The sequence below is a fragment of the Bactrocera dorsalis genome, chromosome 6 (assembly GCF_023373825.1).
Source record: "Bactrocera dorsalis isolate Fly_Bdor chromosome 6, ASM2337382v1, whole genome shotgun sequence".
NCBI lineage: Eukaryota > Metazoa > Arthropoda > Insecta > Diptera > Tephritidae > Bactrocera > Bactrocera dorsalis.
The window spans coordinates 28414166-28433080 of record NC_064308.1 but is presented as its reverse complement, the minus strand read 5'-3'; the positions used below and the strand labels follow the sequence as shown (position 1 = coordinate 28433080).

Genomic DNA, 18915 nt, shown 5'->3' with positions numbered 1-18915 from the left:
AAAATTTCTATTCGTTTCGTATGGAGTGCGACGATCCGCACACTCGACACGTTACGAAATTTCACTCGATACGATTACTCGCTCGTTCACGACTGCCGCGATTCGGGCCCTGGTAGTAGTGCAGTAGAGATTGCGAAAGACATCACAACGGAATCCGAAAAACCGTAAGTGCCAGCACAATCAGAAGAATTTTGCATAAAAATGGGTTTCATGGTTGCCGATCGCGAAAGAAGCCATTTATTTCAAAAGTTAACAAAGCGAAACGATTAAATTGTTCCCAAAAATACAAAAACAAAGATTTTTCTTTCTGGAGCACTGTCCTTTTTACTGACGAAAGTAAATTTGAGATTTTTGGTTCAGAAAAGCACAGAAAAGTCTGGCGAAAAAAGAATGCAGAATACAATGAACCAAATCGACAAACTACGGTAAAACATGGCGGAGGCTCGGTAATGGTTTGGGGATGTTTTGCAGCTTCCGTAGTTGGTGAATTTGCTTTTATTGAATCTACAATAAATGCCCGAGGTTACTTGGAGGCATTAAAAAGCAATGTTGCTCCAAGCGTTTTTAAATTGGACTTGTCTAGTTATTGGATCTTCCAACAAGACAATGACTCCAAGCATACCTCACGCTTGGCGAAGGAATGGCTACTATATCGAACACCAAAACAGCTGGACCATCTCCGTCAATCCCCAGACCTAAACCCATTTGAGCATATATGTGACTATCTGGACCGGCAAATACGAAAAAACAAAAACATCTCGAATAAAGAGTTCCTTAAAACCGTATTGCTGGAGGAGTGGAGAAAAATGCCAGTGGAGTACACAAAAAAGTTAATAGAGTTGACGCCACGAAGACTAGAAGAAGTAATTAAGGCTAAAGAAGGCCAAACCAAATACTAATTTGCATAAAAATATACATTTATTCTTTTATTTTAAACAGAAGTTTGACTCACTTTTGACGCGTAAAATATGACATGTTTTGGTTTAACTGTGTTTAGAAAATCAAACCGTTTATTTGTTGTTGTTTTTTTGCTCTTGTTCTTTCAGTATTGAATAAACCTTTAAGCTTGTACAATTAAAATTGATGTGTTTTTCAATTTGAGCTTGTAATTATACGAAAACCAAACTTTCCATAGGTGTTGACCACTTCTGACGCTCATAGTAAGTTTTGAATATAGTCCAGTCATTTAAGATTAAATTAGGTAAGAATCTCGGAATTCGATATACCCATTTATATGTCTGTAAATACTTATATATTGACACCCTAAAGTTGTCTCTAAACTTACATATGGTAGGTATACCCTAGTCCAATATTGGCGAATATGTAACGATCCATGTGTTGTCAACATCGATATTCACACCTCTAAATTGAATACTGAATGTTGTTTGGTGTCAATTTGATTTGTTGTAACTATCATCCACCATCCAATGAAGAATGTGTGCATGCGGCAAACACGTGGCATCGTAACAAATTTCAATCTATAATTGATCACTTTGTATGAAACATTTATAAAGTTTTCACTGAATAATTCTCAGTAATTAACATTTTGAATAGCCGAAATAAAGAAAGCAGACAAATCAAATCAAACTTTTTGGAAATTTACGCTCGTAAGTCAAATAAAGATGAACATTTTCTGATTTTTTTACAAACAATCCTCATTGGATTCCCTTCAAAGTGGTTCAGGTAATTTTTTGCACATGTCGGACTCCACAGTTGAATGCCATACATCTCAATCGGTTTTTTGACCGCATTGTATGAAAGCATTTTGTTGTCTAGGCTAAGTTTAGAGTTTTTGTTTAAAAGCCAATTTCTTCACTCAAGTTATTTTACTAGATCAATGTTTTCTACACATAAGTCTTCTACAAGGTGGGTTCCAAAGTAAACAGGACTTAAAAAAAACAGAACAAATGCTTTTTTTTCGGCAAAATCAATTTATTTTATTCAAAATAGTCTCCTTCTGCTTCAATACAGCTTTTTTTGCGGTCTAAAAGTACGTCGAACGAGTGTTTTAGCTAGTTGGCCCGTTTGCCATTTTTCCGAAAAGGAAGAAGTCGCACGGTTGAATACGGGGAGTGGTTAATGGTTAAAATGTGATTTTTGGTCAAATAATCGCTCACAAGCGTCAAATCGAATGTTGGCTTCTGAGCAATTTTTGGCCATCAGTCAATTTGTGAGTTAATACCAGTTCTGCCCTAATCAAATAAACAAGAGTATCAAACACAAGACTTTGAACTCATACCACACCATGCTCGAATGCAAGACATGCATAGGCCGCATGATAAGCACTTGTTTACAACAAATAATAGAAATAGACTTTAGACCTAAGCTACAAAACATGAATATGTTATCAGCTTAACGAATAATATATAACCCATAGCATAATGTTCATTAAGTATGTGAATTTCTAGAATAAAAATCATATTCTGCAAAGGAAAACATATATTTTTTTAACCATTCATAAGTATATGAATTAACTGGGGGCTCAACCGGGATGGCAAATTCATCTGCTATCCAAAAATGGCCATGGATATACATAAGTATAAGTCCTGTAACAGCGGACTATACATCCAGAATGAATTAAAGCAGACCCTGAAAAAAACGGACAGCGGCGAATTAAGCAAGATTCACAACAGACCCTGGAACAGCGGACAGCGACAATTCCTGAAAAAGTGGAACAAGGTAAAAAAGTGTAGGTCCTGAAATAATGGATAATACTTTCACCAAGACACGCAATAGACCCTGAAACACCGTACAACGATGAATCCTAAAAATCCTGAAACATTGGAAAGTTAATTATCCATTAGGAAAAAGCAAAGATGGCCCAACTCCAAGCAACTGCATTGATGGTAATTATATAGAAGCAACAACAGGAATTTACACAAAGTTTATCCTCAATCGAATCGTGAAAATTTCCACAAGCAACATCAATTCTAGAAAATTAACGCTAATTCAAAACTAACTAAAAGAAAACATCATATGAAACTCCAAAAAATAATTAAGTATATAACTTAGAAATGTATTAATTATAAACATAAAAAATTAATCAAACATATACGAAAAGTGAAAATTTCCACAAACAGAGCCAATAATTCTAAAAAAGGCACCGAAAACAAGGCAAGCCAAAAAGGAAAATGGTTGTTGAATTCTAGAAAATTTACGCTAATTTAAAACTTAATTATAAGAGAAAAGAAAGCATCATAAGAAACATGCAAAAATTAGAATTTACTATATCATATAAAAAGGTATAAACTATAAACACAAAAAATTAATCAAACATATACAATAATTAATTATTATAAGCCGACTCAAGCCTAGATGTTTTGAAATGAGGACATTTCATTCTAACATAGGGGAGAGTTAAGAAACGTATTCCTTATAATAGTAACAAACATCAAAACAACGTTTTGCTTCAGTAAACAGAATGCAAACAACCTTGAGTTTGAACAATTGAAATGCAGTATCATACAACAAACAATCCTAAACAAACAAGTATCAAAACAACGTGAGTTTGAATACCACAACAACCTTATCTTAAAACAAAACAAATGTATCTAAGCAAACAACATATACAATATGTAAACTAACCTAAACAAATAATAACGGGTGATTTTTTTGTTAGGATTTTCATGCATTAGTATTTGACAGATCACGTGGGATTTCAGACATGGTGTCAAAGAGAAAGATGCTCAGTATGCTTTGACATTTCATCATGAATAGACTTACTAACGAGCAACGCTTGCAAATCATTGAATTTTATTACCAAAATCAGTGTTCGGTTCGAAATGTGTTTCGCGCTTTACGTCCGACAAATTTTGTTCAGCGATGAGGCTCATTTCTGGTTGAATGGCTACGTAAATAAGCAAAATTGCCGCATTTGGGGTGAAGAGCAACCAGAAGCCGTTCAAGAACTGCCCATGCATCCCGAAAAATGCACTGTTTGGTGTGGTTTGTACGCTGGTGGAATCATTGGACCGTATTTTTTCAAAGATGCTGTTGGACGCAACGTTACGGTGAATGGCGATCGCTATCGTTCGATGCTAACAAACTTTTTGTTGCCAAAAATGGAAGAACTGAACTTGGTTGACATGTGGTTTCAACAAGATGGCGCTACATGCCACACAGCTCGCGATTCTATGGCCATTTTGAGGGAAAACTTCGGACAACAATTCATCTCAAGAAATGGACCCGTAAGTTGGCCACCAAGATCATGCGATTTAACGCCTTTAGACTATTTTTTGTGGGGCTACGTCAAGTCTAAAGTCTACAGAAATAAGCCAGCAACTATTCCAGCTTTGGAAGACAACATTTCCGAAGAAATTCGGGCTATTCCGGCCGAAATGCTCGAAAAAGTTGCCCAAAATTGGACTTTCCGAATGGACCACCTAAGACGCAGCCGCGGTCAACATTTAAATGAAATTATCTTCAAAAAGTAAATGTCATGAACCAATCTAACGTTTCAAATAAAGAACCGATGAGATTTTGCAAATTTTATGCGTTTTTTTTTTTAAAAAAGTTATCAAGCTCTTAAAAAATCACCCTATATAATCTGTATCTAAACAAACTATGAACTAGTAATAAGTAAACATACTAGTCAGTATAAATAGATGTAAGAACGATGTAATAAGTAAGTCTTAAGAGTATAAATAAAGAGTACACATTTTGATGCAGCTCAAAATATATTCTTTTGACTCATTTCTACTTAATGTAAAAATTAACTGGGGGCTCAACCGCTCTTTGCTGGGAAGGTGGAGATCGCACAACAGGCCATCGGCATCCTTAAGAATCTTCGAAGCGCATAAAGAAGGACATCTAAATCCTTAAGCTGAAATCTTTAGTAAAGAAAGCCAAAATCTTTGAATCTTTCTTAACGAAGACAGACACTCAGAAAATGAGTCAAGGAGAAAAACGGACAATGCCAAACGAGGACATATGTAAATCCTTCAGCTACAGTCCATACCACTCCTGAAAATTGCATAATGTCCTACATATAGAATCAGTTCTCGAAATTGGACTAAGAAAGGAGAAAGGACAAGGAGTTAATATTACGGATGTTCAAAACTACAAATCCTAATACTGGCGAAACTTCCACTCCAACAATATACCAAGAAGCCATGATGCACCAGAATGTAACAGATGTACAAATCTAGGTCATAAAGGAATTACCTATTTTCCAAGGAAACAAAGAAGAATATACGATATGGAAGTCACATGTAATGAAAGTCATGGAACCACTCCAAGTATTCCAGAACACACCTCAATTCTACAATATCATTACACCTTCAGCAGAAGAATAACAGAGCATGCAGATATGTTACTTGAATGCAACAACACACCTCTCAACTTCTACAGTATCATGGAAGCTTTGGACGTACTATATCACGACCCAAACGCACTGTATGGTTTTAGGTAAAAAGACAATGTTTCATTATTTTATTCACAAATTGAAGTCTAATCTTCTTTTATTTTGGGCCATAACATTTAAAATCTCTTCCTCCGTCACGTCTATATCTCTATGGATATTCAAGAGAGCGATTCCGTTCAGGCGTGCTTCTCCAGTTTTATTCCTTAAATATGTTTTAAGCCTGCGAAGTGAGGAAAACGAGCGTTCACTTGAAGCGACAGATATAGGGATTGTTGCTCCAATCTTTAAAAAACGATGCACTGTTTTGAAAATTTTTGCATCGCAACAATTCAACGCGTCTAAAAAAGTTTTTGATCTCTTTGTTTGATTTAACCAGTTCCTGAAAATATATTCAAAATTTTAGTTAGAAAATATAATCTGAAGAAAAAATGTTTAACCTTTTCCACATTCTAAATTCAGCAACGAAATCATCGGGATCTTCTACACCAGCGGACAATTGCTTTTCTAAAACACGAACAGTCTCCTGCATCTCAATAACGTCAAGATTTATGCATTTATTTGGCAAAATGTTTTCAATTTTGGGGAGCAACTCTCGATGTTTTAAAAATCGTTCATTGATTTGGTCCAAAAATTATCTAAAAACGGTATATAAATTGATCTGCGGTAATATTCTTCCGGTTCGCCTTCATAATTGTCGCGATTAGTTTGCCGTTTCGCCAAACGCGGAATTTTGATTTCTAAATCTAATTCTGCGGCTATTGTTTTAACTGATTCAAAAATTAGTTTAAACGATTGTTCAGAATCCTTACGCATTTCACTAACTTCAGCATACAAATTATTTGCATAAGCAACGCAGCTGCCCAAATCACAGTCTATTTGCTGCAAACATAGGCTTATGTGTTTTGATAATGCAAAAATTGGATTTAGTATCGCCATAGCAATCACAAATTGAGGTGATTGGATTGCAGTCAACAAAGCATGTGGCTTTGATAAATCACTTCTTAAATTTTCAGTATCAAGCTCTTCCAACGCTGTACAGATCAATGGGTATAAATCGTTAAATAAATAAAGAGATTCTAAATGCTCTACCCAACGTGTTTCGCAGAATTTAAGTAACCTCACTTGCTTTGAGTTTGGAAAGGATTCAAGAATAAGATTTTTGAGCAGTGTGTCTGCTTTAGTTGACATCCGAAAATGATTTACGGTCTTTAACGCCCCAAACGGGATATTATAAGAAATTTATACAAGGATATAGCAAAATAACAAAACCACTAACCATACATCTACAAGGAGAAAATGGTATAACAAGTAAAAAAATGTCAGCTAAAAAGGAAATTAAATTATATAAAGAAGCTTTAAAAGCTATACAAATAATTAAAACAAAATTAAAAGAACGAGTTGAACTATTTCATCCAGATTTCTTAAAACCTTTTGATTTAACTACAATTGCGAGTAATTTCGCCATAGGAGGAGTTTTTTCACAAGAAAAGAAACCTATATTTTTTATAATAAGAACATTAACAAAAACAGAAGAAAATTATTGTACAACGGAAAAAGAATTATTAACAATAGTATGGGCTATAGAAAAACTTAAAAATTATATTTACGATATAGCAGATTTAACTATACACACTGATCACCAAGCATTAATATTCTCTATTTCGGACAAAAATCCAAATATAAAACTAAAAAGATGAAAAAATTGTATACAAGAATCTGAGGCAAAAATAGTATACAAACCTGAAAATCAAAACGTAGTAGCAGATGCACTATAAAAACAAAAAATTAACACTTCAACAATAGAATCGATGCACTCGACACGTAGTTCACCAAACGAAAACTATACATACGCAAAACAAACGATAAATTCATTTAAAAATCAAATCATATTAAAGAAAACTAAATGAAATAAAAAAGAAACACAAACAACTTTTCCAAAGAATCACAGACACATTATTGAATATCAAAACACTGACTATTTAACAAAAACCTTAAAAGAAATTTTTACACCTAATTTCAATAACGCGATTAAAATTGATGAACAAGAGCTATTCACAATAAAATCACTACTAAGTAAAGATTTTCTAAACTACAAGCTCTTTATAGCACAAAATCTAGTTGAAGACATAACAGGCAAAAACAAGCAATTGGAAATTATAACAAATACACATAACCGAACGCATAGAAATGAGAAAAACAACGCAATGGAAATTAGGCAACAATATTTTTGGCCCCAATTGGCGAAACAAATCGAAAAACTTTGCACGAAACTGTTCGAATTGTTATGAACAAAAATAAGAACGTAGACCAACGAAACAACTGATAGGGAGAACACCAGCAACAAATCTATCAGGAGAATCTATAAGTATGGATATATTCCACATAGGAAATAGAACATATATAACTTGTATGTGTCGGTACTCAAAATAATTATTAAGAGAATAGCAGATAAAGTTAACACCGTAGACAAACTAGAAGAAATTCTCACACTTACATACCCATATTGTAGAAACCTACAAACCGACAAAGAGAGTATATTCACATCGATAACTTGTATGTCACTATACCGACGACTATCTATAACACATAATCGTACGCCAACAGCTCTTTCGACATCAAACGGTTCAGTTGGACGCTTGCATAGCACACTGATATAAATCGCAGCAACATTAGCTAAACAAAATAACACCGATCCAGTTACGGAAATATTTAACGCAGCATACGAGTATAATAGGACAATACACTCGGTGACAAAACAAAAATCAGTGAAAGTATTTTTCAATAGGAAGAATTATCCGGAAATAAAACAAATGATTGAAAAAAACAAAGACAAAGTTTTAGATTATCATAATAAAAAAAGAACACAAAACGTTTATGAACGCACTGTCAAAACGACGTACAAAAACTGAACAAAAATATTTAGAATACCGTGAGGACACAGTTTTAGTAGAGAAAGGAGGAAGACAACATGTCTTACATAAAGATAACTTTCGTAACACTCCTATTGAATTTAATAATAAACATAAAAGTATATACAGTGAGCAATCTAAAAAATAAAAAAATTATATTCACCGAATTTATTTAATTTAACGACAATAATGGAAAAATATAAACATATAGAATATAGATCATTTGGCAGGGCACAACAGGATATCATAAACGAGAATAGAATCTCAAATTTAATTGAACAAACTATTTCACACTCAATACAAAAGAGATCAATAAACATTTTAGGGACTATAATAAAATTTATAACTGGGATTCCAGATCATGGCGATCTTATTGAAATAAAAACACATTTAAATGAAATAATAGAAAATAATAATCAAAAAAGAGTTTTAACTCACACTTTGAACAATTAATCTCAAAGGTTGATCCTCAATCAATCTCAACAAGCCTGGTCATATCAGAAACTTTAAAGAAATAAGAAACCCTATTTGAAACTATAAATTCTGCAAGGACAGGAAATTTCTTGTCTAAATCTTTAAATTTAAATGATAATAAAAAATAAGTAAATAATAAAAAACGAAAAGTTAGATATTCCAGTTTTAAGTATAATGGAATACTCCACAATAAATGTAAATAGAGTCAAGAATACATATGTAATCATTTATAAATATCCTTTAATAACGCAAAAATATAAATTATTTAAAATAACCTCGTTAAGCTATCTACATGGAAAATATATATTAGACAAATACATAGCTCAATGTAATATAAATAATTATTCAAGAGTAAAAGAATCACTAAATAATTTTATATGTAAAACCAACTCATTATCATTGTTGGTTTTACATATATTTATATATATTATATTTCGAAATTAGTGCTAAAAGAAAAAGCAAATTGTAAAACTATTGAAGAAACAAATGCCAATATCACAATGTTAGATTATGGTAATATAATATTAGATGGAAAATATGAAATTAATAACGAAGCTATCTCAGGAGTAAACTTGATCCAGTTCAATGACACCATTAAAATAAATGGACGAAAGTATACTGGCTAGATGAGGTAGCTCTCCCCTCTATACACCCGACACTGAACGACCACGCGACAACACACCACACTAACGCAGTCCACAAATGAAGACACCACAAATGCAGACATTCCATATGAAGACACCACACACTACTACACACGAATATACCACACATGCGGACATCACACCACAACTCTACACTACCCAACCATCAAAAGCGACCGCTCCAGAGGACTACCATCCCTTTTTTTACATCGATCTCGCACCGAGTGAACGTGTTACGCAGCGTCCTCGTTTACACATTCCGCACATTCATACATTTATACCTTGTTCTACATCAACGCTGAATAAAACGAAAAAAGCCGGAAAAACCCAAAAAAAACATACAGTGCAACTTTTTTCTTAAAACTAAACATTTTCCGGTGAAGTATCTACTGTCGAGGTAAGTGGTGACTAAAACCATCAAAATAATCATTGGTCCTTCGAGCCATAGTGAGAGGCACTATGGAACAGTGAAAGTGAGTGAAATCATAAACAACAAAGAAAATAATAAAAATAAGTTAAAAGAAAAGGATAAAAATTACAAACAGGTGTACGGTGATATAAAAGTACAACTAAACATTAGTGAGAGTGGAAAAAGAGTGAAAAATTGACAGTGCAGTGACCACATAAAAGTTCTGTGCAGTGGCGAGGTATATGTACATACATACATATACTAGCATATATGTATATATAAACTATATACATATGTACATATGTATATACCTGTGAATAATAGGCAAACATTTGCCCTCAAAAAAAAAAAAACAAGACCAAGGCGCGAAATAAGGAAATAAACTACATAGCGGGCGCGAATAATACAATAACAAATATACGTAAATAACCAAACAAAACGGGCGCGAATTAATAATTAGTACTAAACTAACCAAACACAATCAACAACATCATTAGCATAGCCAAAGGACTGGGAGAAGAGACAACAAACGCACAAATTTGGAGAAGAGGCTACAAACGCACACACTCAAGACCACGAACAAACATACAAGTAATACAATTCCTTTAGAATTTGTTTTTAGAAAATTTTATTTCCCTTGGTAATCCCAAGGGCAGCCGGTATCAGCGGAAGAGTTGAAATAACTGACTACATAAGAGCGACGTTAGCGTCTAAATACCTACACTACTTTGCCCTAACTTTAGTTGCTGCACGTTATTGGCCGCGTGATTTCTTAGTTGCTTACAATAGCAATTCTTTGCTGTCTTGCGTTTATTTTGTTGTTGTCACGCGCAAGGCTAAAAGTGTTCGATCAGCATAATGGCCGGATGCATACTTAATGCGGTATTGAGTTCTTATTAACGTGTAAAGTTGCAGACGCGCCGTCAGCGAATTCGGTGCAAGTGATATTTTTGCCGGATGTTTGGTTACCTGTGCTAACTACTCCCCCTCTTGAAGTGAAAGCGTCCCCGGTTTCCTTTATGATGTTCTTCAGTACTACCATATTTCTTTACAGCGGGTTGATCATTAATTAGAATTACGCCGTTATCGATCTCCTCAAGAGCGGGAACGTGATCGGCGGATTTGGATTTGCATTCTGCGAAGTGCTGGTTTAATAGTTGTCGTACACAGGGACTTCCTTTCAAGGGTTGACAGAAGTTTGCTATTATGGCTTCCTTGCAATTATAAAGTGAGATGTATTCTCTGTTGCATTCGGCAATAAGATTTGTTTCTAAGGAAATAATCTTTCCTTCTTGGATTACGGGCAGCAACTTTAATTTATTACAAACTCTAGCTATTTTTGGGTATTTAATAATGAAATAAATAAATTGTGTATTTTTAAATATCTTAAGTTTAGAAACAAAAAGTATGTCAGCTATACTGGTATTTGTAGAGAGCTCAGCAGCTAATATATTATTTATTTCCATGCCATTAAGCAGAATGTGGTTAATAACATTTACTTTTCCTAGAGCTACCGACGTTATAATGGTTTCTAATTCCATTATCACCACTCTATCTAGCAATGACTAAAGAAAAGAGATTTCCAGTATCGACCTGTGTCCGTTTTGCCTGTGCTGAAAGTTTATTAACTGTCACCGTCAATTCGTTTATTTGTTTCTGTGTAACTAAATTAATTGTTGCCTGCTGTTCGTTTGCTTCTATTAGGGCTTCAGCTCTGGTCTCAATTGCTTGAAAGTCATCAAAGTCCGGGGTGCCGATTATGTATTTTAATGCAGTCCCTAGGATATTGATGCTTCGCGCATGTCGGTGATGTACTCTGACCGCGTCTAGTAGTTTTAATATTTCGTTAGCGTCGTTTCGAAGTAGTTGCCTGGCGTGGGAATGCGGAAATTGCTTTAATATTGTGTCCGTCTCTTCGGCTATCGTCTCGAATTCTGATAAGTTTGTCTTGTGTAGTAAAAAATCGTATTGTTCATGGAGGATTACTTTCCCTGTTGTTAATGGAATGTAGTGAGAGGTGGTATAGTTGAATATCCTCGCGGTAGTCCAATGGTTCATTGTCAAGAGTAGGGTTATCATAAATATTCCCATGTTAAGTTGCTTTCGGTCTTCAGTGGATGATTGATGCTTGATTATTGACCCTCGAAAGTAACGCCTCTGCGTGGCTTGATGATTTATTGATGATTTTATTGTGGTGTTTAACGTTCTTATCTACAGGTTTCGCCAAACTAAATTTTTTTGGTAGTTTTTTACTGTAGCACCTTTATGGTGGCAGTGATGATTTCACTTAAACAATTTTCTCGCAATGCGGCGGTTTATTTATAGTGGCACTTCTTTGGTGGCACTGATGGTTTTATTAAAAATTGTTAGCTCTTAATATTTGATGGCACTTCTATGATGGCACTGATGGTTTTAAAATAATATTTGGTGGCACCCGATGGTTTTATTTAAAATTTTTTGTTCATAATATTTGGTGGCACTTCTATGATGGCACTAATGGTTTAAAATTTTTAGCTCATAATATTTGGTGGCACTTCTATGGTGGCACTGATAGTTTTATTTAAAAATTTTTTGTTCATAATATTTGGTGGCACTTTTATGGTAGCACTGATGGTTTTATTTAAACTAGTAAGGAGGTGGGTCCGAACCCACGGCCAAACTCACGTGTCCTTTTATAAGAAATTTTTGTTTGGCCCCACGTTGGGCGCCAGTAATACAACTCCTTTAGAATTTGGTTTTAGAAAATTTTATTTCCCTTGGGCAGCCGGTCTATACACTTAAACTGTCCCCAAAACCCCTGGCGGAAATACAAGTGAGTTGTATCGTTCCTATCAGTATTTATATATATATGTACGAGAATATGTATGGTTTTTAAATAAGGCCAAAATTTAAAACAAAGATAAATTTGCTATTCTAACCATCCGTTAGAATGAAAAAAAAAACATCCGTTACCAAACTGTTTTAGTATTGTATTCGGTTTATTTCCCGGTAAAACCGAAATACCGATAAGAAATAAAACAGTTTAGTAATACGTATAATAAATAATTAATTGCCGCTAAATGCTTACAGTTGTATGAAAACACAAAATTATTTCAAGAACAAAAATTTTTCAAGTATTTACTTGCACCAATTTCCAGCGGTACCCCTTATACTTAATCAAGTATAAGCAGGACTGCTTAAAATAAGCTAAGGCAAATCATAAACAGACAAAAGAGAGGAAATATTTAAACTTAAAACCAGCCATACATGCATATGTGTAAATAAAATTTATATACATACATCATATACATATACCCGATATATATTTATAGAAATTACAAAGAGTAAAATTTACTCCTTTATATATAACATTGGGAAAACATATACATATATTTACTTACATACATGCATATCTACCCACGTTAAGTGTCCGCTAATTTTCTTTTCGCGGTTTATCCGTACGATGAATATACATACATATGTACACGCGTACCTACCCTGCAAACCATCAGCGGGTAAAAAACCAGATAATCAGTGGGTAACATGGTGGTAAACGAGGGGATAAACATATAGAGTGTGTCTTAGGCCGAGCGAATATTTTACCCACTCACGTACGTATACATGTGATCATACAACAAAAAATAACCCGAAAATGTGCGTTGGTGTTAGTGCATAGAGAAAAAATGTGTAGTTGTATTGAAATATTTGTCACAAACCGGTAGCCGTGGTTGGCTGGGTATGAACGTGTACATACGGTCGCATTATAATACGTACATACATACATACGCGGAAACGCATATGGTAAAATTATACCCCGGGTAGAACTTAAAAAAATAAAATTTGTTTTTCAATTAATTCCTCGACAATCTAATACTGATCGCAGCATCAGTACGTTTTAAACGGCGAAAAATTTATTATAATAATATAATTGAAAATTTGTTCAATCGTGTATCGTCACATATGTAAATACGCATATTACTTCAAAGTCCACATTGGCATATATCCCGCAATACACCTTGATTTTTGATTAACAAAAACAAGCAGGATTGCGTATACCAGGGATGGGCAGATTTTTAGCCCGCAAAGTTAGCAAAGTGCGCACGGGGGCTAGATGAGGGGAATATCAGTTTACGGAGAGAAGGGCATAACAAGTTGCGAAAAGTTGCGAAAAAAATCAATTACATTCCTCCGTAACTTAATGTTCATCGCAGAGTCAGGGATAATGGGATGCCCAACTTATTCCAGTGTGAGAGCGCCTCAGAATAAGCGTTTTTTATAACATTTTCCGTTATGGCCAGATCGAACAAAATAAGAATATTTTAAATTAAAATACCCAACATTATTTACGATTGCAAATTATTATATATTGGACTTTTAATATATGGCGAAACTACTTAATTCCTTTTTTATGATTTTATGGTATTTTAAAACAACTGACTTTCGATCTTTCAATACTTAATAAGGTGAATTAAGCCTGTTAGTTCTCAATTAATAAATGTTTTTAATCAATTGTAATAGAAAATAAATTCTATTATGCATCAAATTACAAAACGTTTCATGATATATATTTAAATTTCGCATTTTCTTTGATTTTCATTGTTTTAAATTTTTATTAGCCATCTTGAACGGCGGCAACAAATCCCTCCGTTTTCATATTTTTTTGGTAAGATTTCAGTCTGGCCATCGCTCGTTTCCAATTGCTAAACGTCAAAACCTCCTCAATCCAGTCAACTGTCAAAGTTGAGGTGGTTTAGACGTTTAGCAATTGTTCTCTCACTTCCAGTGAGAGAGGAGTTGGACATCTCATTATCTCTGGCAGAGTGCTCAGTATACTGAGGCAGAGTGGTTGCGGCAATACTGACATTGTACACAAATTAAAGAGCGGAAGTTTACTTCATATCGGAATTGTACAGTTGTGTGAACAAAAAGAGGTAAACATATTTGCAGGGTTTAGAGTTTCGCATTAAAATTTGTTTTTATTTACCTTTGCATGGTGGGAAATCCTAATCACTGTTAGGAAAAAATATATAAGTTATACTTGTATCTAAAAACAATTTTATTTAATAAGAAAACAGCACATTTTAAAACTTCACAACACCTAGATTTGTTCCTATTTTCTTCACACCACTGTACATGTGATAGATCAGTTAATGGTGGTGATGCCAGTTGTAAAAATTCATTTAAGATACAATTGGGCAAACTTTTCTCAAGTTGTGGGCTTTTATACGTATATATGCATATCTGCATATATAAAAAAGAAAAGATGCTTGTGACCGTTATATTTCCACATTGTTTTTAAACATATTGCAGTTCCATTTAATGAAAATGCTTATATAAATATATGATTTGTGATATTTTCAGTTTGGTTGTTTTATCAAAATCAAAGAATTGAGGTTTTTTTCTATAATTGTTTTGTTAAATTTTAAAAATCTAAATTGCCTCTGGAAATGTATTAAAATAATAATATGCGCTATAGAAAGGGAACACATATTTTCAAAAATATAAGAAATCATCAAATAAAAATATACAATATTTGCGCGGTATGGCATTATTGATTGAGAGTGGCTAAGCACACAAATAGAATACAAACGCTAATGGCAGAAACATCTTCTCACTTCGCCACGAGCGGCAAGCGTTTTGTTCTCGTTTTCATTCGAACAATGTTGCCATTACTCAATACGCATATGTAGTTTTGTACACATCTAAGTTTTCAATTATAATTTTTCATAAAAAAAAATATCAAAATTGAAATCAAACTATTAAAACTAGTTTATATATTTGTAAATAATAGCATTCCATTCTGAATTTGAATTATTTTAAGAAAATTTCAAATATATTGAAGACAATTTTTATAATTACTACAGTATATCGAGCCTGGCAACCCTGCGGTGTGAGAGAGCAATCAGCTGAGTCGTTGGAAATTCTGGGATTGGCGGGTGGTAGAAGGGTTGTTGGGTAATTATTTACATTGCGCTCTCATAAGATTCATTTGAAGAAACAGTGGTTCATAAACTGAAGTTATTATTGAAATTATTTTTTATAAGAAAGTTTAAAGAAGTAGCCTGGTATGAAACTTTTTGCTTCGAAAATTATATATAAAATAAGAAGTAGGTTATCTGATTTAAATATTGGTACTTGGTACAATAATGCGTGGAGCTATACCAAATGACATTAAACCAAACATATAATTTATTATTTCAAATAAACAAAATTAAATGCTGATATAAAGACATATTAAAAAATTATTACTAAAATCAAATATTTATTATTCTTTTTGTTATTTGTCTTACATTTTATAAATTTATAGTAGTTACAAAGAAACTTAAAATTGTTAGGCAATTTTACTGTTATTACCCACAGTGCAACTTCCCATATATGCGCGCGCTCTCATTTGTAAACATGCTGTGGTAAAATACGTTGCTCTTACTTCCCTTTTCACGTTTGCCCGCGATGATCCCCTCACCTAGCCCTCAAAATGTGCACTCGTGCCCGCACGGGCAAAATGCCACTGAGGGCTAATATGCCCATCCCTGGCGTGTACAATATATTCAAAGACCATATTGGCATATATCCCACAATACCCCTTTGTTTTTGATGAACAAGAACAAGCAGGATTGTGTAAAACATAATAAAGCGTAATACATATGTACATTAGGGTTTGTTATTCTGAGGCAACCTTTTTTTTCAACTGAAAAACAAGCTCGAAAATGTGTAAAAAAAGTCAATCAAAAGATGAGCTCTTAGTATTAATATTAAGAGGTGGTTATTTCAAATTTTCTGTTTTCCATATAAATTACATAGAAAAAAAATCATTTTTTTTTGTGGTGTTTATTGTGCTGAGGTTTTAATGTGCACGCGACGGCGGCCAGTAGGGATGGTAAAATCGATTCCGGTTCTACTCGAGAATCGAGTTTTCTCGTAAAATAATTGATGATGTACACCTGCAAAGCTACACGCCCGAAGCAAGGGGCTACGAAACAGAAAAGGGGGAAAGACATATCATACTCTAAATTTATTTCTGAGAGTGACTGTCTAATAAAATATTGCAATCGAGTTGCTTCTTCGCCGATTCAAGAAAATTCTGGGCCCGAATCGCGGCAGTCGTGAGCGAGCAAGTAATCGTATCGAATGAAATTTCGTAACGTGTCGAGTGTGCGGATCGTCGCACTCGATACGAAACGAATAGAAATTTTATGAAATTACTTCCCTGGTGTAGCTCTAAATGACATTTTCGAATAATGAAACAAAACAAAAGAAAGAAATATTTGAATTGGAATTGAATGTAAATATTCAAATTTATTATACGTTTATACATATATAAATTTACTAAATTTAGTTTTTGCAGGCAAAAAAAATGAACCCTAACGTGTTTTTTTATTCAAGTTCATCTGAATCAGATGAAGAACATCAGCAAATGGCCATAAGGTCCAGGATCCGTGACAAAAGTAATCCCCTGGCTTTACCTGAAGCAGCGTAAGAACATTTTTAATTACATCGTTTAACTTGGTATAGATATTATTATTTTAAATCATTTACAGATTCAGGAAGCGGTTTAGACTGACCAAAGACGCATTTACATTCATCTTATCGGAAATAGAATTTAACGGACATTTGTCAACCGCAGTACCACCAATTCTTCAATTAGCAGCGACTTTGTCCCTTTTGGCGAGTGGAGGCTATCAACACTCAGTTGGAAACGACTTTTTAATTGGAATGTGTCAAAGCACAGTGTGTAAAATTGTAGGGGACGTAGTTAATGAAATGGAGACAAAACTTTGTCCACATTTCATTAAGTTTTCGCCAAACCGTTTATCTAAGTGCACAGAATACTTTGTTGAGAAATATAAAGTTCCAGGAGGTATGTTGTCGACTAAATAAAGATGCTAAAAATAAATATACAAATTTTTAGTTATCGGATGTATTGATGGTACACATTTTGGCCTTCAAAAACCAACTGTGAATGAACATATGTTTTTCAACAGAAAAGGATACCACAGTCTTAATTCAATGATAGTAAGTCGCATATATGTACACATGGATGTACTCATAAATACATAGCATATGCATTTATATACATATATATTTGGATTTGTAGACCACATACTTACGAATATGTATGTATGTACATATTATATATTATATTTGCAGATTTGTGATTACGAACATCGAATTTTAGCTATTGATTCAAAATATGGTGGAGCCGCTCACGATTCCTTTGTATGGAAGCATTCTGCGCAGAGGAGATTTTTGGAGGAAGCATATAATCAAAACAATATGAGAAATGTCTGGCTTTTGGGTAATATATGCACTTATACAGCTGCAAAATATATTTATAAACATATCTACGTATTTTCTCAATTAACAGGAGATTCTGGATATCCTTTGGAACCATGGTGTTTGACACCATTTAGAAACCCCGAAGTTGGCTCGTGCCAAGCACGGTTTAATGAAATCCATGCAAAAGCACGCTGTATTGTTGAACGAACCATTGGTATACTGAAAGGCCGGTGGAAAATTCTTACCAATGATAAAAGAAGTCGGTATAGTCCTGAAAAGATGGCAAAGTTCGGCAATGTATGTGCAGCGTTGCATAACATCTGCATACAATATAAAAATTCAACATATTGCAGATATTTTGTAAACGAAAATAATAATACAGAAATAGATACCGGAAATGAGACTCAATTAACTAAAATTGGTCATAAAATTAGAGAAAACATTATGTTGTCTTTAGATAATAATTGAATTAAACGTTCCAACAACATTTGAATTCATAAGTATTTTATTTTAACAAATATATTTTCAATAAAGAACTTGGAATTAACATATCTTATATATTGGTATTTATTTATGGATTTTTCTCTTTAAAATATCAAGCTCATGAGTTTTAATCTCCAACTCTACAGCTTTTATTTTCATATCTGCAGCATGTGCCTCTTCTTTTATTTGGAGAGATCTCTGCTTTAGCGCAAGTAGTTTCTCAATATTTTTATTTATTTGCGCCTGCGTTACTTCATATGCGCGTAAATTGCATTTTAAAAGAGAAAGCTTTTCACTTTCGACAGTGGGCTTCGCTTTACATGATTTTGTCGCACTGCGACTGGTGGATGAAGTCGGATCTTCTTCTTCCTCGCTATC

General features: G+C 33.9%; 2 protein-coding genes across 3 annotated transcripts in view; both read left to right on the top strand.

The window, feature by feature from the left end:
- The window catches only part of LOC125779273 (uncharacterized), an 854525-nt gene that overhangs the window by 821834 nt on the left and 13776 nt on the right, over positions 1-18915 (top strand). The window lies entirely within an intron of this gene.
- Positions 13748-18604, top strand: LOC125779349 (putative nuclease HARBI1). Of its 2 annotated transcripts, XM_049460647.1 has the most exons (5): positions 16435-17250; positions 17316-17635; positions 17687-17790; positions 17926-18073; positions 18143-18604. In XM_049460647.1, exons 1-5 carry the CDS (start codon positions 17132-17134, stop codon positions 18520-18522), a joined length of 1071 nt encoding a protein of 356 aa, XP_049316604.1. In that variant the 5' UTR covers positions 16435-17131; the 3' UTR covers positions 18523-18604. The 2 variants fall into 2 exon arrangements, with proteins under 2 accessions (XP_049316603.1, XP_049316604.1); XM_049460646.1 differs by having other exon boundaries at positions 13748-17250; positions 17926-18604.

What these genes read in the sequence shown, in the direction of transcription:
- LOC125779349 (XM_049460646.1), top strand. Translation starts at nt 17,132, where the DNA reads ATGAACCCTAACGTGTTTTTTTATTCAAGTTCATCTGAATCAGATGAA. An exon ending in CTGGCTTTACCTGAAGCAGC is followed by an intron (nt 17,251 to 17,315) that starts GTAAGAACATTT and finishes AATCATTTACAG; the next exon opens with ATTCAGGAAGCGGTTTAGAC. An exon ending in ACAGTCTTAATTCAATGATA is followed by an intron (nt 17,791 to 17,925) that starts GTAAGTCGCATA and finishes TTATATTTGCAG; the next exon opens with ATTTGTGATTACGAACATCG.